The 24,269-nt window shown below is 44.0% G+C and overlaps 1 protein-coding gene across 4 annotated transcripts in view; it reads right to left on the bottom strand.

Annotated features, from left to right (window-relative positions):
• The window catches only part of AP2B1 (adaptor related protein complex 2 subunit beta 1), a 60,611-nt gene that overhangs the window by 33,105 nt on the left and 3,237 nt on the right, over window positions 1-24,269 (bottom strand). For all 4 annotated transcript variants that reach the window (XM_085522307.1, XM_085522308.1, XM_015880627.3 and 1 more), the window contains exons 3-10: window positions 22,715-22,820; window positions 21,250-21,385; window positions 19,291-19,536; window positions 9,190-9,380; window positions 7,076-7,297; window positions 6,241-6,361; window positions 4,089-4,184; window positions 226-341 (exon numbers count right to left, since the gene is read on the bottom strand). In XM_085522307.1, coding sequence (XP_085378433.1) covers window positions 226-341; window positions 4,089-4,184; window positions 6,241-6,361; window positions 7,076-7,297; window positions 9,190-9,380; window positions 19,291-19,536; window positions 21,250-21,385; window positions 22,715-22,820 — 1,234 coding nt within the window. The remainder of the gene's footprint in view (window positions 1-225; window positions 342-4,088; window positions 4,185-6,240; window positions 6,362-7,075; window positions 7,298-9,189; window positions 9,381-19,290; window positions 19,537-21,249; window positions 21,386-22,714; window positions 22,821-24,269) is intronic.

The following is a 24,269-nucleotide window of genomic DNA, read 5'->3' as shown; positions in this document are numbered from 1 at the left end:
ATAAAATAAGCTGGGCCAAGTCAGATGGAGAAAGCTGGTTCAATTTCAGCCTGTCATGCTGCTGTCTCGTCTAGAGTTGACAGCAGCTAAGACCGGAACAGACACTGCTTTTCAGAAAGACCTGGGCTTGGTGTTCTGCTAAGCTCTGCTGGGTGGGTTTTGCCTTGCTGCGCTGTGGTGCTAGCAGACAAAGGTTTCCAAAAGCCCTGCAATACTTCCACATACTTGTTGGGGTACTTGCGGAAGATGTCCCTGATGACCACAATGGCCTCCTGGACGACGTAGTTGACCTTGGTCTGAATGAGGTCTAGCAGTGTGCTCACACAGCGCTCTGCAGATTGCTGGATGAAAAACAGAACAAGACAAAACAAGATGAAAAAATATTTCTCTCACAGCACACGCTGAGAAACCTAGGATGCATATGGAAAAGGACCAACAAGAGAAAAACAAAAGCACTATAGCTACCAACTCAGTATACGTGTCCATAAAAACCTTCAAGGTGACAGCAGCCTATTAGCCAGGGAATTTAGGTTGTTAGACAGTGGAAATACCAACTGACTCCAACTCCTGAGCTCTCCAGGACTTGCCTAAGAAAGCAATCAGGGCTGGAGGGCTTTTGACAGGAACTGCTGGAAGACATCTGGGGAAGCTGGAGGGTCACAGATAGAACCACGCACCAAATGCACTGTGAGATTAACAGCAAAAGGCAGCTCAGATCAGCATCAAGTGCAGTATGTTTTGGGGGTGAGGTCACCAGCAATTTGTGAAGAGACAGTTGTAAACAGAAACACAGCTGTTGCCAATGCAAATTTCATATTAAGCAGTTCATAACTCCCAGCCACAGACCCCATAGGATAACAAGGACTGGTCATTGGCAGACTTCAGGAATCAGAATTGGAATTAGAGGCAATCAATTCATGGAGGTCTGCTCCCAAGTAACACAGGAAGGCAGGACAACTCAGGAGCAACAAACTCCAGCACCAGTGTCTGAAACAGGGACAATGATTTGGCTATTAGCAGAGTACGCGTGAAGCCTCATTACACAGCTGGTGATTAATGTGAGAAGCAGACTGCTCATGACACTGCCTAGGCAGTTGCCATCAGAACATTCATAAAGCATTCAGGATGGAGACAAATGTCGTAGGGCACAAACAATAGCACCGTAGGTGGATTTTTCAATTCAAGTGATCTAACAGCCTCCTCTGTTTTTCCAGCACTTGAAGGCTGGGTAAGACAAGGAGAATTAAAATGGCATTACAGTAAGTTGCTGGAATCCATTTTATTTTATTTTGAGAATGGGGCAGAAATATCAAGGACAATCCTGACAACCTGCACAGCTAAATTCAGGACAAGCAAAGACCAAAACCTCCTGGTGATCTCTTGCCCTGTGACTAAAGCAGCTCTATCTTACAAACACAGCCAACATGTGCAAACAGTGACAATGTCAGCGTGGGGATCAGCCAAGGAGACACTATATAAATCAGCATTTGCTCTGCATTCATGGGAGCTCCACTCAACATCACAAGCTGGATGCTGCAGACCTTGCAATTTCATCTCTTACCAGTCTCCCCAAAACTGTCACTAGCCGTTTTAATAGCTGACCTTAGAGGCACTTGGGAGTAAACCTGTCCTTACCCCACTCCTCTCTCCAGTACGTACAGCACCAGCTGCTGTTTGCAACTTCAGCAGTGCAGCCCTGTCTGGTTCTACACCTAGCACAGTTCCATGAGTCAAAGATTTCAAGGAAAAGCAAATCATAGCTTGTTTTTCTCTTCTTTAGACACTTCGAAGCATGACATTTTTCTAGGAAGAGCGTAACATCCACTTTGAAATACACACTATTGATTTTTACCCCCAAGAGTTCCTTGGAAAGCAAGTTGTCATGTGGGACTACGCACAGAGCAGCTCTGAAGTCCCTGTAACAGAACACAGCTCTGCTCACCCCATCCTTTGTAAACACTCTGCTGTGTGAAGGTGGATGTTCCCAGGCACCGCAGTGCTCTGCAAACTGATGAGAAGAACGGTTCTCAAGTTGGCACAGCGAAGGACAACCAACTAGTAGCCAACTTGCTGTGGTAACCAAAAGCCCACTGGATTACATTCATCAGCCTCAAAGATTTCCAAGAGCTCATACGCTGGCAAAACCTCCTGGAACCAAGATAAATCCCCCTCTAACACAGCTCCTGCTGCTTCTCTTTTACTCCAGAGGGTTCACCATTTGTACAACACCTACGTCAGTTCCTTTTCTTTAGAGACCTAACAAGAAAATGAGCAGTGCTGCATTACCAAACCAGATAAGGATCAAACAGGTTCTTCATCCAGTGGCATCAGCAGAGCACACCACAGATACCTTCAACTCATGCTATCAAGTCTGGCTAACTAACAGCATGTTGTAAGTACACCTAAAGCCAACTCTGACCGTAGCTGATCTACCCACACAAAACACATTTGTTCTGACATCCTCAAACCAACACAATGACTTAAAGGCTGTGCAAAATCCTTTAACCTTGTTGTAGAGGATGTGTATTGCTTACACTTCCAAAATAAGCACTACCTGTGCTCTCAGCACTATGCATTGCTACACAACAAAGGTATTACCACACACTTGCTCAGCTGACAAATTTATTTTACTGTCTTATTCTTCTAGGAGAGATAATTGGATGAAAGGTAGGATCCTTGAAGGCAGAGCTGAGGTTCCCTGTGAACACTCATCCATCAACAGCTCCTGCTGCCTGTGCCCTATGTCAAAAAGCAGACTTCTAAGCCTTGGGAGCTTGGACACTGATGGCTGAGGGAATGCTCTTCCATTAGTCATAACTCACAGAACAAACAGCCTCTAGTAAACACAGATGCACTGAGGACAGAGATTAACCTACAGATGAGGACATGCAATGAGTTCTTCTGTTTGCCCTCTTAAGCGTGGCTCTTGCTAGAGGAGAAAATAGAGCTCATCTTTAGCACTAGTGACTTCAACAGAGTGCTGCTAAAAAAACAACAAGGTTAACATTACTTGCTGAGAGCTTCACAATTATACAGTCGGAGGGTCACTGCAGATTTGTTGATCTGTGGAATATTATTGTTATTATTGGCCCTTTGCAAACTGAATGCAACTCTGGCACGGCATTAGGGATGGAAACAAGAAGTATCAAGGACAAGGGCGAGAAAGGGTGAAAACTTCTAAAAGCATCACAATATTGTCAGAATACATCAACTTCCATCTGAAACCAGGACAGACACAGCGCCAAGCCCCAGTGAGAAAGTCCCTGCTGAGAAGTAAAGTGAGCTTGCCCTGCCCAGCACAAGCACCCCAACAGGAAGGCTGCCACCAGCTCCTTTTAACTTCTCAGTAGCCCTCTTTCATGCTCAGAAGCATTTCCCACTGTCACTGCTGTGGCTTCTTCAGACAGCCTCCTGCCTGCAGGCAACACAGAGGGAGCACTCAGAGTTCTGAGCTGCAGACTTGAAATTGTGATCACCCGCTCTGTTGGTCCCACTTAAAAGCAAACCCACTGCAGCGATAAACCTCTGAGAGATGAAGGGGAGAAGAGAAAGCTGAGTGGGAAGAGGCAGTAGATCTCTCAAGAGGACAAAGTTGGTGTCCTCTTTATGCAGGCTACCGGTGGTTTAACTGAAATGAGGGACACCTGTGCTCTGACTCTGTACTCAGCCAGGCACGATGAGGTTTTTATTTAAACCTGCTGCTGCACAGTGCTCATGGGAACACCCTTTATCAAGAGCGAAATGAGCTCAGCTGAAATTAGACCACTTATGTGACATTTGGCACTCGTTTATCAGTTTAGTGGGAAGTATCAACACCACAGCATAAGACATCTCTCTCTTCACAGCCTTTCGGAGCTCCTGTCAGGCACACTAGATTTATTTACAGGCAAATTAGCAGGAACACCATTAAAAAAAAAAAATCTATTATGAGCAATTTGGTGAATGCTGAGCTGGCAGAGGATGTTTCAAAGTGTTGTTCTGGGTAACTGAAAAGAAAGGCTTTGTGTGATGTGAGAACAAGACAAAGAATCTTAATACTGTTTCTGGAGTCAGAGAAGCATGGAAAACCTGAAGCCTCGGGTACTTGCCTCAACCTTGATGGCACAGCGTCCAATAGCTCGAACAGCCTTGCGAACAAAGTCAACATCCACCTCAGTAGCATATTCCTTCAGCTCTGCCAGCACCTGCAAAGAAAGCACACCAAAGTGAACACCTGTCTGACAAGGGATGTCACCCAAACACCAGAACACAAGCAGGATGTATTCTTCCACAGCCAACCATGCACATCCAAAGCTAACGCTGTCAAACCTTGCAATCAATCTCTACTTCTGAAACCAACACTGTCAGGAAGAAATACAGCTTGGATTAGTCAGGCAGACTTGATTCAGGGTGGCTGAAGCTAAAAGATGGCTCCAAGCTCCCCTGATGAACAGCTGGGGGCAAAATCTGCCCTGCTAAACTTAACCATTGCAATCCCCCTTACACTGACATAGGGTTGACACACCACACATACAGATCTTATGTACTTTATTGTACTTATTGTGCTACATCAACTACATGCAAAGCTCATCATTTTTTCCACTCTCCTTTCTTCATGGAGATGAACCTACACATCCTTACTGGGTCAAAGAAGGATTGAAAGACATCATGGAACATACAGGGACTGGTAACAACAGCAAAATTTGTCTCCTCTAAAGATTTATGCCTCTATTTCAGTTATTTTGTTAATGGAAACTGAACAAGGGCTTACACCAAGACCCACTTGGATCTTACAGCAAAAAGCTACTTCACCTTAAAACAAGAAATCGTTAACAAAAATACCCCATGTGACCTATCTGCCCTCAAAATCTCACGCTTCAGCTTCTCATGTCATACATGACATCATGGTGATGTCAAAAAGAGATGGCAAAGGGGGAGCGAGACAGCACAAAGTGAGACAGTTGTTTGAAAAAATCTGTAGTCGATGCCAACTGCTCTGAACAGTGACAAGATAAAGAAGCCTTGAAGGGCCAGACTGCAGACATATAAATCTACAAGAAGAAGACAGGACATCTGCGTTTTGAAGTCCTGTTATTTCCTTGGATGATCTACGTTGCACAGCACTTAGCACTCATGTTTAGTAGCCCGTGCTTTCCAAATATTGACTGAATCTGAGAGCCTCAGATACAAGCAGCCTGTTGCCTCATACAGCAGGAATAGAGACTGGGTGCCTCAACAACCTGCATAGGGAAGAAGCAGAAGGTGCTCTCAGTGGGTCTCATTCCAGCATGCGTTTCTGACAAAGATCGAGCTGTTTTTAGGAATGCCTCTTCAGAACCAGGAAGGGATTTATTTGCTTCTCTGCAGATCCCAGATGGAGACACTGTCCTCCAGACACCACTGCCTTTCATCCAGACAACCTGCATTATCTAAACACTAGGCATTAAATCTGGTGTGGAGCCTACATTCTCATGGAAGCTGCATTTTAAAATGTTTTCCACATAGCCAGCACAAGAGGGGCATGGAATTACCTTGCTCTGTTCAAAACAAACAAACAAACACCAAACAAAAACCAAACAGACAAGGAGAACACAGTGGAGACAGCTGCTTAAAAGTGTCACATTAAATGAAGCTGCTCTTTGATAATTAGGATAGGACAATAATAGCATTAAACAGAGGCATTAATCATTCTGCATTAGCATTAGGCCTTGTGACCAGAGTGGCACTCAAGAACACTTACTTTATTTAAGGGCTTTGGATTAAAGTACATTACATTCAAAGAGAATCTAAACTAGAAAGAAGTCTTGATTCAGCTCAGTTTTAGCTTTGTGAAGTTCTCATTCTGCAAGCAGGTTAAGCAAGATGAAGGTTATTTTAGCTCTGAAGAGTGCCTATGCAAGGGTGTAACTATTTAACTAATAGACTTGAAATTCACACTTCAGTAATGTTTGACCTTTCTGAATGCCTCCATTAAAGGCACACCTCTCTCACTGGAAACAAGCCTCCTATTCTAACCTCAGTTCTAGCAGTGACTCATTGACAGGAACTTTTCACCTGGAATCATAATCTGTAAAATGATCTACCAAACTGTCACAACACTTGGTACCTTCACTGAAATTACAAGGAAAACTCCAATTCTTCCATGCAAAGAGCACAGGGAAAGTGATGCCTAACAGCAAGACAACATGGGTGATAACTGCACATTCTCTCTCAGTGACCAGAGGGACACATGCGGGATCTGTTAGAACTTGCTGAGCTGACCTGGGCAATGTTTGCTTGAGAAGCCAGGCGGATCATGATGTCCAGTTTCTCCAGTTTGACGTATATAGGGTCGTTGTACTTCACAAAGAACACCTTGATTTCCTGCTTCAGGATTTCAGGCCTGAAGGGAACATAACACTGTTTCACCCAAGACTGGTAAAAACAACGGGCTCCATTCCAACTGGTCCATCTAACCACATCTACATCTTACCTCCTCTATTTGAACTGCTGAGCCAAGCACTGTGCACAGTGCTATTATGCACTGATGAGCCTATTAGTGTCAACAGTGAAAGATCTTTATGTAGATCCCACTGACAAATTCATTTTCTGTTTTCATTTGCAAATACCTGTGCCATTGCACAGTAACTGCCATGCACACACGACCACAAAGTGCTGTCCCACCTTTTCAGTAAGGATAGGCAGTATTTAAGCAAGTGGAGGTAAAATAGTGGAAAAACAACACGCTGCACATCAGCGTTGTTACCAGCATGGTTCTTCTACATTAAAAAACAAATAGGATAAGGCACACCGAGTTTCTACAGGTCACTGTGACCCATGTGCAGTTACACTCTCCTCCCTTCATGCAATCTGTTTTACAGTCTTGTGGGAGGGCACTTAAAATGCAGCAAAAAGAAAAAGACAGGTAACAAAGCACGGTGTGACACAGGTATCACGAGTGCTCTGCAACGACACAACTTACGTAAGCTACCAGAGTCACAAGACTGTTTAATCCATCCCTTGAGGGGGCTGAACCTGAATTAAAGGCAGTTCTGCACGTATGGAAATAGCAGAAGGTAAGCAGATGCCCTCCCACATCCAGGAAATAAGATTTTACCTTTTCTGCACAATTAAGTTGATGTTCCTAAGGGCGACATACTGGACTTCAGGCTCTCCAGACAGCAGGGTAACCAGCGGAGGGGCAAGCTTCTTCAGCAGCATGTTGTAATAGTCTGAGTCCTTGGGGAGAAGCTCCAGGAACTTCATCAGAACTTTCACTGCTGACAGCACCACTGCTGAGTTGGCATGGGACAGCCGAGGGGTCACCCGCTCACAAATACTGGGGGGGAGCAGAGGAGGGGTTCACATTTAATCCAGAAATCTCAAAACATTTCACATCTTACCTGAATTTGGAGAATGCACACAGCTAAAGACACTTTCCTCAAATGCTTCTACTTGGTTTTGTTTATAAAGAACAGGCAGCTTTGCTTTCCTGAACACAGCAGGAAGCAAAGAAGAATGTCTTCTTTCACAGCTTCAAGTTTCTCTCCTGCTACACTTTGCTCAAATTCTTCCAGCCCTCAGCATGGTTGTTTGGTTATTGGCTTTTTCTGCCTTGACCTCGTGGCATTCTCTCCAATTTCTGTAATCTCATCTGTCACTTAAAAGGCAACTTTAACAAAACCACTACCAGAAAAACACCTTACCCCCCATGTAATCATTCAGAGGTGATACATGCTTCAGGGTTGCTTTAGGGGAGGTTTCTGCCATTACAACCATTTGGTTCTAAAAAACCAGTTTCCATTACTCTGAAAAAACAGGAAAAGAACAACCTAAATATCCTCCCAAGTTGCAGCTTCATCACTTGCCTTGGCAGATCCTATAATGAACAGCGTCCCAAACAACCCATCCCAAGCAGAAAGGAAGTTTGGGTTCATATGGTCTTTCTGACAGCATCTGTTAAGTTTCTTCCCACCCCCTTCCTGCACACTGCTACCCCAGAACAATCTTATTCCCATCTGTGCCTCCCTAAAGTTACTCTCTCTGAAAGATTTGTTTTCAGCCACCCTGGAAGAGAGGCAGCAAGGATAAGGGAAGAGCACAGGAGGCTGAAATAAGACCAGAGCAGATCTCAGATGCCACTACCTAAGATCACCTGCAAAACCAAAGACACTTCAACTCACTGCCTCAGCCTCCCCATGTGCGGAGAGAGCAACACCAGCCTTGCTGTAAAGGAGAACAGTCTAAAGGCAGGCACTGCCATTCTTCAATCTGAAATAAGACAGGCGCTAAGAGTCAAGCTCTACAAAAAGGAGTAGGAGTCATTACTACCCATCCAGTTTTGTACAGTGCTCTGGCAGAATTAAGGATAAGGAACTCGGGTACGTTCACAGCTGCTCAATCTAGTGGTACCTCTCTGACAAAGCCAGGATAATGCTGGCCTGACACTCTGGAGATCTCTGCAGGTTGCTAGCACTCATTAATATCTGCTTTCTGGCACAAAATCTTAGAGCACAAGGAGGAGAGAGGTGGGAAAAAAAAACAGCAAGACTACTGGCAGAAATCTTTTATTGGGTTATCTCTTCTGCTTCAAAAAGAAGTCACCAAAGAAATACAGCAAATCAGTGTAGGTCTGACCAAATTTTGTTTATGGGCTCGTGTCCCTTCTTTCCCCCTCCTCCACTCAAGTTTTAACGTAGAATACATTGAGTCTCAGAATTCCCCTATGCCAAGTAATTGTCCTTTCTGGTTCCTTGTTGTTTTGGGTATAAAATCTGACTTTGTGATTTCAGACAGACCAGGAAGAGGTTTGAAGCACGCTACATAAGCCTAAGGTCTACCACATTTAGCTTAGTTCTTAGAGTTAAAAGGAGAAGCAAAAAGGAGGATTTGAAGTTGCTTCTTAACTTTTAGTTCTTCCACACACTAGCTTTTAGTTGGAAAAAATAATATGGAAGCCCTCAAACCAAATGGAAAACACAAAAGAACAGCAAGAAACAGAAACTGGTTGTGCAATGGGAAGTGGCAGGTCACCAGCAACACCCCAAATCCCCCAGGTTCACCTTGATTTTGAACTTCTACATCAAGGCTTGTTTGTACTGCTTGAGATCTAGAACACACAGTCCTGTTATTTACAAGCCTTTCCCACAGAGGTGACAAAGCCAGAAGTCTGCAAGTGCTTTGCTACCAAATCACCCCAAGCAGCCCATATGAGAGCAGGATCAAACCTACCTTTGAGCTTCACGATCATCCTTGGGGTTGTAGTTGGACAGGCAGTCCAGGATGAAGATCTGCCCCCACTCTGTGCATTCATTTAAAGCTGTCAGCAGCTTGTTGATGTTCTGAGGGTTCAGGTCCAGCAGGTTGCTGTTGGGATGCGACTCGCTGATTTCTGACAAAGCAGCAACAGCATTTGCCACCACCTGGGAAAAGAAGAGACAGGGAGATGCTTTCCTTGCTACTATGTCTTCAGTGGCTTGACGGGGATTAATTTGGGTTTAGCACGGGTTACACATGGGAAACTTGGAGATCCTAGCATGTGCTCACAGCTGCAGCCATCACATCAGTCATTGCAGCCTTCAGGGACACAGTACAGCCTTACAAACAATTCTGAGAAGCCAAAGCCTGACTTTAACCTTACCCTGCTGAAATTTTGAGTCTCTTGGGGAAGAGGTGAAAGAACAGCAGCACAGCTGGAAGGGGCTACTGACAAACATGGGATACGTGAGAAGTCAACACAAGCGTAAAGAGCATTTTGCTAGAGAAATTACAACCTGAAAGAGTTATTGTCTATGTTAGACAAATTAAAGTTGTCTCTGGATAAAATGGGGACCTGGGACCAGGACTTCAGAGACATCATTTTAGAGAGAGAGCCAGCAATGGCATCAGAGAGTGCCCACATAGATCAACGAGGGCATCACGCCTTCAGGCTTCTGTGTGGCAAGCCCCCATAAGCACCATCTCTCCTCGCTCCTATCAGGTGCTCAACTTGAGCAGGATTTGATGATCCTAGTGCATTCCTTCCCACTCAGGATATTCTCATTATAGGACACAGTCAAGGTCTCAAAGCCTCTAATTACTGCACTCATTCAGGAATGGATGCCTCTTGCCTAGGATCCCCTTGGCATCCCTGCAACATATGGTTTGACCCATCCAAGAGATGGGAAGATTTTTCTATTTCCTTAAAAACCTAACACTAAACCAGAAGAGAGATTTAAACCCAAGTTTGACACACAAAATCGGAATGCCCAATGAAGAGACGTTTTGAGGATATACTACAAGGTATACAATGTCACCTCAACTCAACTGAGCGAGCCTGCTCAAACGTGGCCTTATAAAATTACTTTCTGTGGGATTAAAGTCAAAGGAACATCTTATTAAAACCATTGCATTTCTTTACATGATTAAAAGAGGGTTTGGATACAGTACACTGAAAACAACAACAGCACAACCACAAAATCCTGTGCATTACTCCCATCACTGCTTGTCATTAAAGCAATGGATTCCAAAGTCATTGCAGCAGCACAGCAATGCTGATTGCTTTGCATTTCACACCTAGAGGTCAGAGATAGGATTCCGATCCAAGGTTTGATGAATTTCATTAGCTGAGTGAGCCTTCTGTCACCAAAGCCATTAGCAATCAGAACTGCTCCCTTCCTATACTGTTTTAATGAGTTATTAAGATACGCTGCTTATTCGTCACATTATTTAATTTGCCTAATTCCTGAATGGTTAATGTGACACAGCATAAAACTGAAGCAGAAGACCATTTTAATTTCATTATAATTTGGAAATTTTCAAGTGGAGACGAATCATAAAAGCAACTTAAAAGTTCAAAACCATTATGAGAAAACACTTATAAAATGCAGTGGAGGAAAAAAACCAAAAAGGAAGTGACAGAACCAAAGCACTGCAGAAAGGTACCTGTTAGCTGTGCTATAGAAGAGGCTGTGCTCTGGCAAATGTACTCAAGCTGCCAGGCACTGACTTCTTGCAATAATTAGACCATGTGGATATTTTCTCAGCCTTGAGGCAAGTACAAGTGAAAGGAGCTGTGCTGAAGCTTCCCCCCTTGCAGAGGGAGCCATGTCTATCACCCTGAGTTTGCCACATGCAGAGGATGCCCAGAAATGCAGCAGCTCCAACCCAGAGAGCACAGTGAGCAAAGGCTTGCTTGCTTTTAGGATGTTTTGGGGATCTTCTGAGCAACTAGCATGCAAGCATAAATGCTGGAATCCACTGAAGGCAGAAGATGGGACACTAAATGGCAATCCACCAGATGAAGCATGTCAGGTTTTCATTAGAAGCACCCATACGTGTGAGCATGAGATGGTTTGATGTCCAAGGTTACCACTGCCAGTGCTCCAATTTGCATCTCAAAAAGGACTAGAAGGGGCTGTGAAACATGGGCAGCAGCTCAGCTCTGCCACACTGGCTGGGATACAGTCTCCTAGTGTGCAACTACAGCTGGTCCTCACCTTTCTACCTGAGCAGAGCAGTGCTGCTGTCAGCTTGGTGACATGAAGATAAATGAACCTGAAGAGGAGATGGAAGGGGATGGGGAATATTTTCCATAAACTTTAAGCAATGCTGATTCAAAAAGAAAAAAAAAGTAATTGCTGGCGATTCACACTGAACATATTGATGTGTTATAATATGCCAACAAAAATAATTAGCATCTTCAAGGCTTTTTACACAGCCGCAGCACAGTTGAAATGAAAACAGATTTCAGAAACGGGTCCAACATAAACACTGGTGCAAGTACGCCTGCTTACCTCTCCTCATTGGCCCTGTCCTGGCTGCAGGATGAGACAAGAACCCAGAGCAGAGCAAACCAGAGCTGCACAGTTCCATCCCAGTGCACAGCTCCCATCCTGCTCACAGCTCTCACCAAGCAGAATGATGTACACCTGAACTGGAATGCTGTCCGCAATGTGGTGTGCTGGCCATTACTGGGGAGGTATGGATGCTCTATCAACTCCATCAGCACTCAGCCAAAGGAAATCTACAACTTAAAGGCTGAACTTTAAGCATTCGACTTGGTTGATTCTTCCTTCTTAGCACAGCAATATGAGATAACTTGGGCTCTTGGCTCTCAGAAGTAAGGATAGCTCGCTACTCACAGACGGATGAATCCAAACAAAGAACAGGAACAGCTCTGCAAAGCTTTAACTTGTAATTTAACTTCATTTCTGTATGCAAATGCATCATAACATAACTGAGACAATGATTAATGGAGGAAGCACCGTAAAAGCACTGTTTTCTAAAATAACAAAAAGTCAAAAAAAAAAGAAAAGCCTGAACAAATATGCTGTATGTTATATAAGGCCATATACGTGAGGACGTGCACTGCAAAACGACATGTAATCAACCACAGCTCACAGATCCCAACCAATGAAAACCAGCCTAAAAAATAACCAGAAAGTACAAATGAAGAGCAGACTGAAAATTAAACAGTAACGACCATCATCATCTGAGGCCCCTGACTTGCTAATTTAAAATCAATCCGCCCGGGGTACATGTCAACACGATTCAAATGCAGTCACAGCAACATCCCTTTAGAGCACAGTTGAGCCGAATGACAATAAATTTGCTTTCTGGCTGGAATTTCCTGACAAATTTAGACTTGGAGAAGTCATTGGTATCAAGATAACTAAATCTCACAGGCTCTTATTAAAAAATAAACCCTACGCTTAAAACTGCTACAGATTTAACGAGAACTCCACATTTTTAAACCCACCTACAGACAACCCCCACCTCTGCAGCCCCAGAGCCTGGCTTCAACCTGCGGGGAGCTGCAGAGCTCGGAGCTCTGCTTTGCCAGTTATTCCTTCTGGCAGCTCAAACCTTTCGCTCCGAGCAAATGGTATAAAATACATCAACAAGGAGGGAAGGGGGTGGGTGAAAACCTGAGTGTCTGCCTGCCAGCCCACACGGAAAAGCTTTGCAGGGGATGGGGGGACGGGAGGGAAGCTAGGCGGATCTAGAACACCGAACAGTCAAAGCAATCTGATTATTGTGCTGGCATCCCAGGCTAATTGGAAATCAAACCAAGTGTATAATGTAGTTAATGAAATACAACATTCTGCTGCTTAATGGGAACCTCTGGCACACCATCCCATTAAAATGAGGAAGAAAAGAAGGAAAACAAAAAGCTCTGAAAAGATGCAGAGGGAAGGCAGCCTTCCCCACCTCGCTGGAGGCTCCCAGCCTTGACACAGCCAGGCACCACGTGATGTTTTTGAGTACACAGAGAGGTGCTGACATTTTCCAGCAGCACACTGAGTGTGCATGGTGTGCTCGTGCCATTGAGCACGGCCTCCCAGCAGGGTGGTGAGGGCACCTGCATGGATGTGTATTTCATAGAACCACCTGTCTGCACAGTACAGGTGGTACAGAGTGTCTGAAAGGTCCTTAATGGGTACCAACATAGATAAGCTCTTTCCTCTAAACGCTAGGCACCCCAGCTCTGCTTATGACACATTTTTTCCATCTACAAGCACCCTTTAAGTTAGCATCCCTAGAAATGTCCCAAGACCATCTAAAACGGCCTACATAAATCAGAAAGCCTGCATAAATACTCCACATAGTTAATGTATGTAATATATAATGCATAATATAGCTTCACATTAAAACCCTAGGAGGCTAACATGTCCTCAGTCCACATATAGCCTTAGAAAGTAGCAGCTCACCTGCACAGGGCTCTGAGAAAGGCATTCATCTTCCACTACTTCCACTCTACAAGGCTGTACTTCAGTACCTGAAGCTCTGGAACCACACTGCTGGATAAGTAATCAGTTCCTGAGCAAAGAACTGCAAATTGCCTGGGTGGCATGGGAAATACCTCCTGCTTGCTTTTTGCAAGTGGGATGAATTTTTCCAGAGGTGGCAATGGCAGGGAAGGTGAAGTGTTATGTTCCTCTCGGTGGTTTTTATGCTTATTGCTCCTACGAGGAACTGCAGAAAAAGAGTGCTTTGCAGCAGGCTGAACATTGCTCCTGCTCAGTGGTCCTTGCAGCATCAGGATCTGTTAGCTGTAAGACAGGAAACCATGCATCCCCAAGAACCCAGAGGATCAAGCACCTATCAGTACCAGAAACAGTTCTTTCACAGGCTTTTTCAAGGCCCCTTGCAATTTCCCTTGCAGAGGTTCTCACTGGCACCATCCAGTGGCAAACAGGGCTCTCTCACCACAGCAGCCTATTTAAAAGAGAGCCAGCCAGCCAAAACCTTATTTAGCCCTGACACTGGGGGTACTGGGGGGGCAGCAAAGTATCACAGCTACAGAGTTTTGTGACAAACAGTGCTGGTCAATAGCTAGAAGTGTCTGTTCTGATTGGAAGTATAACATCTAGGCACACACCAACAAAATTCCCCAGTGCTGAGATTGATATTAGAGATTCTAGTATGATCTATTAGGCAAGACTAACACTTTGGAAATTAGACACTCAGTAATTAGAAGGAAACAGGTCTCCGATGGATGAATTTGTCAATTAAGGCTTATAAATGAGGGGTCTCGTAAGGACAGACTCCTGGGAGTTGTGGAAATTCATGCATTACTGTACGAACACATTGCATCTCTGCCAGACTGAGAGAGCTCAGAAAGAAGGGAAAAATACGGCTGTCACAGAATCCACCCCAAATCAGCATCTCTCAGCCTACCTCAAAAAACAGATCCTGCAAAGAGGCCCACAGTTCTTCCAGATCTCTTCAGGGTGCTAATCTGGAGAACTGCTCAGTCAGCCTGACCCAGCCCTAAACCCCAACCTAAAGCTCTGCCATCAGTGCAGGGCGGCAGCCCTCCCCTCTCCCCCATTTTAAGTCCTTGCAGTCTGACTGCTGCAGAACAGCCACACAAGCAAAGCAGGCTCTGAACTCCCTGCTTATCTCCCACGTCGCCTCTTTTAAGCATTCCACCACACACATTAACATACCCCTATTTATACACGCTCCTCTGCAACCACAGACCTTCTGCAAAGACAGATCTCAGCTTCTCCAAAAGAAAGATAGAAAGGTAACTGCCAGGAGTGCCCTACAGAGAGCCCTATGAAGATGATGTTCCACTCTCAGTTGTTCAAGAGCAGACCCACAAAGTCCAGCTGGGACTCAGAGGACCCCCAACAGTTTCTTGATGTTATTACACAAGGGGTAACAACATTGCTGTAAAGTATACAGCAGAGGACAGCCCAGGAGGTAAAACTGCTTCTGAACAGTCCCATGCCCCTGGATACAGTCTCAGACAGACACACAGCTTGCCAGCAACTAGTAAAAAGCAAGTGAGGACCTTCTTTATCCATAATGCCATACAGGAAGCACAAATGTATATACAAAGTTCTGTTTGGCAGAGAAGGAACCTGTGGAGCTTGCAGTCACAGCAGGAGAGACAAGAAAGCACTGTGATACAGATCAGTGGGCTTTCAGTCTAGTCTGTGAGCTGTGGAAACTCAATACTGCTAGAGGGGATTCTGACTAAATCAAGATGAACCTCACATCTGCTCACTGTCTGGGCTCAAGAGACCCTCATCTCACTGCAGGTTACTAGAAACAAATGCAAAAAGGCACAACAAAAGAGTAACTCCATTCCATACGCTTGGTGTCTTACTAAACATCTTGTTACACTATCTCAGTTTACTCGATATTGATTCTCAATAGTGCTTCTTCCAATAAACCTGGATGTTTAGGTGTCATGCTTTATGCCACACTATTGAACAGCACATAAGTGGTATGTCTATACAGCCCATGAAAACACAGGAGCAGAACAGCCACACCTGTGGAAGCTGCCACCCAGAGCAGCACAATGACAAAGCAGAATAGCAGAAAGAAACACAACAAGAAATTAAAAACCCAGCAGCACCTATAAGAGAACTGAGTGAAGGTGAGACCAAAGTGGAGCCTTATGGCTAATGCAGATAGACAAGAAAATTATCCCATGGGTTAAGAGTTATCCTAGAAGGTCAAGGATTGGAAGCATTTGTAAAGAGAGAGGTTGTTCCTCTCCAATACTAAAAGACCAGTAAAGCTTAAGATGGATTCCCCTTATGCTTTTCTGCTAATATTTACATTCCCAAGGAAAACCAAGAAGCACAGTGATAAAAGCCAGAAGGGAACTAGTTACAAAACAAGGTGTGCGGCCATGAACAGATTTGGTTCTGCTTTGAGCTGCTGCCATCTCGTGGCGTTGCTCTCCATCACCAGGGCTGGGGGTGTGCAGTGTTCTCATAGCCATCAGTCATCGGATGCGATTCACAAGTGTCAGAAGGACACAGAATGAGGATAAAGGAAGAACAGTTGCCCTCTGAATGATTTCACACACATAGGAGACTGATCTCCCACCTCCTGCAGCCAGCCCCTTGCTTTATATTCATCCAGGCCTGGTTCTGCTGATCTTCTCACAAGGAAATGCTGAGCAGTGAAGACAAAATGTTTGCCTTGGGACACATCTGGAAGAGCAGATTCCCTTACAGAGGGAAACTTCAGCAGGATCCCAAGCAATAAAGGGCAGTTTGAGGTAATTTAGATCCACCTGCAAAATGAGATTAAAGGCTCCATCCACCATCAAACTTCTGCAGTGTAACCACCTGGTAACTGAAGCATGTCCTTGTACATGAAGAAAGACATCAGCTGAAATGCAGTAAGCCACCAACCCATCTGGTACCTTGCCACATATATCCACAGCCACCTAGATGCAATTAGCTGAATTAATTCAGGTGAAACTGCAAAGGTACCACAAGTGAGACCACAAGAAGCAGCTGGAGAACTACTGCATTCAGGTGCTGGTCCTTTAATCACAACTAAATCTCCTCCAGAAGCATGCAGTCCTGCACCTCCTCAAGGAACCAAGGCCAGATCCTGACAACAAAAAGCCCAGCTAAGGAGAAACACACCCTGGCTACAAACCCTCAGCACTGAACAGGAATCCACAGCAATGTCTGAAAACCCCCAAGTCCTTTTTGGTATGATTCCATGACAGTAAGTCACCAGTTCTAAAAAATAGAAAGAAAAATAGTTCTGACAAGGCTTCTTTTAGCTTCATATTGGGCACCTTTACAATGAGGGTGATGTGAGAGAAGCATGCACCCTGATCTCCACACAATTGCAAGGCAATCAGCAAGCCACAGATGGAGTTGTTATTCAGCTCAGTCCCCAGCTTGAACAGATAGTGCTTGCTCATGTGCTGGAGGCAGCCAATTACAAAGTCAAACCAAGCCCTTCTCAAAGACTATTTTTCAATGTGAGGATTTTTCAGCTCCTGCTCAAAATCATCATTTTTCAGAACAGAGAGCAACTGTGGATTTCCTAACATCCACTCTGCTCCATTAAATGCCTAATGTGCCTATTTCCACAAGTCATCAAAAGAAGAGAAGCATTTATAATAATAAGATCATGAACGAGTTTAGGTAAGTTGCACCATTTGCAGAGGAATATGCCACAAGGATAGATGTATCTATACCACTCTTTTCACTAATCTTTCTTCTTGCTTTTTCAAACTAAAACAGGAACTTTCAGGCTCTGTAGTCAGCTTAAATGGCGTATTAAGTCAGCACCTATAGGAGTCCAAAAGCTGATAAAAATCTCTCCCTATGCACCCTTTAAAAGCAAGAATATATTACCTTATCCACCTTGGAAAACATTACACTATCAGTCACAGGACTCCTCTTGAAGCCTGCTGATCTGAAAACACACCACAGGCCTCTTCTCTTCACCCCTCCAAACTGTGTTCTTCTGACACAGACCCTCAGCTTCAGAATGAGCAGGTAAGTGTGACACAATGCAGGTTCTGTGACCCCATAGAATTTCAGCCAAGATAGAGCTGTAAAGGTTTTTCCATCCCAGCCCACATTCATTACCCAGACAGAGCTCATAAGTTTAATTTAATCATGTTTTATTAGCCATCTCTGTGTTATTTTGGTGGTTTATTTAGCAAATGGAGCACAAACTACTCTTGGGTATCTCTACCTTTTCCTCCATTCATTTCAGCCAATATTAATATGCTTTTAAAATAGATATTGGTTCTCTCCTAACAACCTATGGTTCACTTACCAAAACAGTTAGCTCTATAGAGATCAAAATGCAGAAAGGGCAAATAAAACCTTATTTATTTCTCCTGAAGTACTACATCTATTCAAGCCTTAGCTCCTCAGCTCATATTCACAAGGCTCAAATCAGCAGAAGAAAATTAAAGAGCTGGAAATCAGGCTAGGAGAAGTAGGTTATATCCCTGCTCACAGAACACTCCATCACTGCCAGCACACTAGTGAAGGTCAGGGGCCAGCATTTAAGTGGAACTAAAGCAGCCCAACCGAGCACCTTCAGAGACTGTAAGGCACTCTCAGCATCACATTTATAAAAAGCAGGTGTTCTCCTTGCAGCTCAAAATTACTTAGGAAGAGGGAGAATCTCCAAGTAGTCATGAGCATGCACACAGAAGCCTGGCATAATAAATTCAAGGAGGGAAGAAAAGGGAACAGCTCGGAAAAGAGACTGCAGCAATAGGTGCTTCTATCTTCTGGCTGGCACCACCACTCGCTGATTTATGCCTGTGAAAGCCAGGTACTTTCAGTTTTAGCACCACTCAAAAGCCATAAGAAATGTACTCACAGCCTTCACTCCCTGCTAAAGGGTCAGTACCTTACCACCCACCCTTCACTTATCCAGGGCTGCTCAATGATAGTCACCTCAGGGCAGCAATTTGCTTTATGTGGTTTGATCCATGCACCATAGAATAAGTTGTTATACACATAATAATCACATAACATGACATCTTTAAGCATAGACCCATCAGATCTGTGCTCTGTAAGAGTTGAAAAAGCCCACTATCTTTTGATTAAAAAGTGGAATATACTAAAGGGTCCATTTCCACATCAAGCATCTGAGAAAACACAAGTTAGTGGGTAAGTTACCCTGTGAAATTCTTGGTCTTGAACCTCTACCTCCACTCTGACAACTCATTTAACTGTATGAAAAACACAAGCATCAATTTCCTTCCCTCGTTACAGGCTGGGAGATTTATCTGTATTACTGAGTGAATTCACCCACCCTCCTCACTGCAGGAGGCAACGGCTACGAGCTGTAGCCATGGTAGGAACATCAAAAAAAGTATTTCTCACCCTGCTCTTCTGAGTCATCAGACCATAAGTTAAACTTCTGCTGCAGCACTCAAGATAGACAAAAAAGGCAAAAGCCCAAACAGGCTTATCCTATTTTCTCAAGCAGTAAGCATTCCCTAATCAATGCATTCCTCATGGTGCATCAACTGCAATTAGAAGCCTTCACATTCCTGATTGTCTGTCTGCTGCAGATTCAGGCAACGCACTGCAAGGATATATACATTACCATGGGATTCGAGTCTGCAATCAGGTCACGCAGAGAGTCCAAAAATCCCTGGTCCTCCACCATCTGGGCATTGATGTCATGCAGCTTCGCCACGCAGACAGCCGCAGTCTTACGAACATAAGGGTCTTCATCCTTCAGACACTTGCGAAGAGGCTCACACAAATACTCTGTGATCTTGTCCACTCTGATACATCCCATGGTACGGACGGCCAGAGCACGGATGAGAGGGTTTGGGTCTTCACAATCCTGAAAATGGAAAGATCACAGAGTCATCAATTCTGCAATAATCACCACTAATATATTTCCCTGCAGCCAGAATCATGCTGTTCTTATTTCAGACAAAAGGCATCCTCTTGGATCATGTGCTCAAAAAGGCAGTTAATTCAGATTGATGATAAAAGGTAGAACAGGCTCACAGAAACATTCAATACCATCACAAAACATTTTTGGGCTCTGACAGTTTCCATAACAGTGACACTGTGATCTCTGTGTCCCTTGGTTCTCCCCAGACAAAGCTTCCCTCAACATGGCAGCCAAACCCAAAGCACAGCTATGCTGGAAAGGCACCTCTCACCATCCAAAGGCCTGCCAGAGGCTGCCTGCAGACAAAATACAGTTTTCAATCTAAAGGAACCCAAGAATATAATGGGAGAAGTAGCCAGTTACACAACATGACGGTTATTGAGGCCTACTTCACACAGGCCACCAGGTCTAGACACAAGCAGTATAGCAAGCACCAAAGGTGACTCTAGAGGTGCTTTTCTGATGGGATGATTATCCTTCATACCCACGTAATTTACCCACACAATCAATCTAAAAATTCAGTAGGTTTTACAGCTAAATTTTTCATTTCCTCCCCCACTCTATCTACATCTCCATTCCACATTCAGGTTATAATAGGATGGATGCAAAATGACCTACAAGAAGCACTATGCACATTTATCTTTCACTGTTTTCACGTCCTATAGATGAAACACATCTAAACACATCCACTACAAAGGACAGAAGAAGTGACATCTCTCACCAGAGCATTCACCACTTTGAAATATGAACTGTGTGTAAATCACTGATCTGGGGTATACAAGTGCCAACACTTTTCACTATACTAATGCTTGTCCCTCACCTTGCCAAAAAGGATATCAGACATTTCTTTGAATGGAAAATCAAAGCTGGCTATATTTGTTAGCCTGTTCCAACAGTACGACACTTCAGAGATGACAGAACAATATCCTTTCCAAGAACCTTTACAAGGAGTTAAGGACATTGTCCTGGGCAGAATGGAGCTGCTCTCAGCCTAACTCTTCTCGCCTCTTCCAGCATCACACACCACACCAGAAACTCACAACATGATCACATTTGCTGCTTTCTGGGGTTTCATAATGCTTTAGAAGGAGCCTCAAACTTTTTCTAAAAGCCAGGTTTTAACTTACATAACATGGGACTGAAATAACATTTCTTAGATATGGAGATGCAACTTGACAACATAATTAAAAGCAACACCGCAACCACGCTGTCTTTCATTTTCACCAGAGAACAGCTTTCCACATTGCACACTGCTGAGGCACTCAAAAGAACTAGGTGTACATATGACAGAGCTACTACAAAGGCTGGAAGATGAAAAATATACATTCTGTAACCAGTGACAGAAGGCAGCCTGCTATGATGCTTAGCAAAACGATAAAAGCAGTTTTTCCTGGAGCTTGCTTTCTCATAACCATTTTCAGGGCACTTAAGTCACCTCCTCTGCAGTAAGTAGAGGCAGCAAGCGAGAGACAGAACCCAGATACGCTGGACTCAGCATGCCAACTCTTTGTTTCCCTCTCCTCCATACACACAACTTCAAACTAGAGACTCCAGTACAAAATCAGGTAAACAACAGCTCAGAAAGGCTGGTGGACAAAGGAGACATAGCAGTCACTCTGCTAGGTCATTTTCTGATGAGCTACAGGAACAAGTTACCTTCACAAAGCTGTTGACAGCCATAATGGCCATATCTGGCTGACTTTTGGCATAGTTCATCAGGTACAGGTACACCAGCTTCTTCAACTCCAGGTTGTCGGTCTGCATGCAGTTCACAACATCAGGAAAGAGTGAACTGAACAGATAAGAGTGAAACAAGAATTGAGAAAAGCAGTGAGATTACTGGATACACAAAGGGATACAGACAATATCAAAGAAGCCAAGAAGACTACAGTTCATTTCTAATTGTGCAGTCTAACGAGAGGTCACTTCCTTCTGTAGCAATTAGATACATCAATACGAGGGGAAAGATGTTATGACAAAGGTGTGATAACATGAAGACCAGAACAAAAGGAAGTTGCTATAAAGGAAAGGAAGAAGATTGCTCACCTGTGTCAGAAGATTCCATGTTTGTAGGGTAAAGCTTTTCCAAGGAGGGATCTCCAGACAGAGATCCTTCCCCACTGACAGTCAACCCTTAAAATGAGGTCTAAGAGAAGTGCAAGCCAGGCTACACCCCTTTGATTCTTACAGGTGAACTGCCTTCACCTGTGCTCCCAGGGCTGACCAGGCCTTTTCCCCAGGTGCTCCATCAGGCTGTGACCCAGCAGTCCCCACACACCTTCCTAATCAGTTTGCAATCAGTTTTGTAATACTTTGATCACTTAATCACACCTGAAATAGGTAAAAGTCCATGCAATTTCTTTGAAGTATTTTAATTGAAGAGTTCAACCAACAAGAAACTTTGCCATATCAGGCCTGGAAATTAACCGACAATAAAAACAGGTGCTTAAAAATGTTGTGATACTGTAGGGCACTTACAAAGAACCTGCCAAATTTCAGCCTAGCAAAACCTTACATGATTAGGAAGTAAAACACTGTTAAGCTGAGTGTCACTCAAATATCAAGCATCAATCTCTAAACAGCCCTGCATAGGAAAGCAGAAAACTACACAAGGACATCTGCAGCTCTCTGGTGTGCTGTAAAGATCTAAAGCTGAAGGTCAAGGGTTGTGGGCAAAGACATTACTTTTTCTCCCTTACAGTTTATGTGTTCCTCTGTTCTGTGATGAAGTCATGATTCTAAATTTGCCACCTTCTCTTAATTTCCGTGGCAACAGATCCTACTGTCATGAATCCAGGACTACTGTGACTTTACAGCAGATTCCAATAGCAAGGGAAGCTGGAAGAGAGCAAGCATTCACTCAAGCAAGTCTCCCTGGTTGCCTCAAAGAGGGAGAAAAGCACTGAATCAGCACTACGGATGGTAAATGCACATGTTGGATGATATTTAGAGTTCTCCGTGCTGAAATCTCAAGGGTCCTCTTTTTAAAATGTTCATTTTAAAGTGTGCTGTAAATTTATGCTATGAAAAGTAAATTTTTGACAGAGGAGTGTGTCCAGTACAGCCAAGGGAGGCCCCAGCAGGACCAGAAATGCAACAAGTGGAAGAAATTTGCTTTTACCTGACATCCTTCCCCACAGTCATGGCTGCAATAACCTTCTTTACAGCTTCTTTCCTTTTCTCCTTCTTTTCATTATTGAGTTCAGCCTTCAGTTCAAAAATCTCTCCTGGAAGGAAGCAGAAAGGATTGAGACTTCTTGGAAAAGAAAAAGGTCTGGCTTCAGAAACAGCATGGCCTGTTGTTCCCTTAAAAGCAGTACAGGAGCATGTAGAAACTGCCAGATATTATGGATAACACAGTCCAAGAAGAAGCAAAGCTGCAACACTCAGAGTGATATGGGCTATACCTTGCTAACAGAAAGCAGTTAACAAGAATCACACTGCATGTTGCAGCTCTCCCACTTCCAGAACATTAAATCACATCCCTGTAGTATGTTTCTCAGAGGCAACCATTATAAAACTAGGACAAAAAGATGTCTGGAGACACCAGATTAGTGCCCGTAAGAAAAACAAAAACAGAATAAAAACAACTTTGATAGGGATTTGCCCATTTGTCCCTTTGCTTTCTGCAAGGACAATGAGACCACAGCAGAATAAGAGACTACAGTGCAGCACAAATGCTGCAATACGTGTAAGCAAAAACAATATAGCACAAACTTAGTCCAGTGGAATAAATCGTTCTCAGGATGGAAAGACAAAGTCCCTGCTAACAAAAGCAGCAAGTAACAACAGCTCACCCAAATTCTGAAGTCAACACAGAAGCCTTTTCTGTGATAAGAATTCCTCTAGATATTGCTGCATGGTAACTCAGTTCAGGCTGGATCACAAGAACAGCAAAGCAAGTTTGCAAAGTACAGTACACATGCAGAAGGCAGCTTATCAGGCCTCCTCCAGACACAGCAAGTGCTGCAGGAGGGATAAGGCTCCTCGGTGACAGACAGCTCCCCAGGAAGGAGCAGTATTACACCAGAAACCACAGGCTGAGAAGGACACATTTGTTACAAACACCAGAATGTCTTCGATAAAACACATCCTGTCCCCTAACTCTCAATTCCTACATGCTGATAACACTCTGTCAGAGCAGCAGTACCCATTACAGAAGATGACTAACACGGAGATCAAGAAAAACAGAGGTTCCCGTTCTGAAGAACAGAGTGCAGTGACCACAGCCTCCTGTCCAAGGAAGTAATGAGGGTATTCCTCACACAGCTCATGCCCTGAGCAGTGCTCAGCCAGCAGCAGTTCGCTTACCAGGGCTTGGTACTCAGCCTCCTACAGTCATCTCAGACACACTTGGCTGATGCTTTAGGACTGAACTTACAGGCAGAGCTGCTCCTCAGAAAGGAGCGAACTGCATTTGCTTAATTTATGTTTCATTAAGCTTCAAAATGAGCTCATAAATAGATCAACACTGTCGATTTTTCACTGGCAAGCATTCATTAGAAACATTCAGCCATCCTGAGAAGGAGAGATTGATATGAACCATTTTCTGCATCTCTGGGAGAGGCGATGAGCAACATCAAGCTTAAATCACAGCCAGCAAGAGCTAGGATAAACAGTGCTTTGTTTAAGAACTAGTTCAGGGGAAAAAAAAGAATCTGTCTGGGGTTGTTTCA

Source organism: Coturnix japonica, chromosome 22 (assembly GCF_054131305.1).
Source record: "Coturnix japonica strain WE chromosome 22, WE-NBRP24, whole genome shotgun sequence".
NCBI classification, from domain to species: Eukaryota; Metazoa; Chordata; class Aves; order Galliformes; family Phasianidae; genus Coturnix; species Coturnix japonica.
Note: the sequence above shows the minus strand (reverse complement) of the source record. Positions and strands in the feature narration are given on the sequence as shown.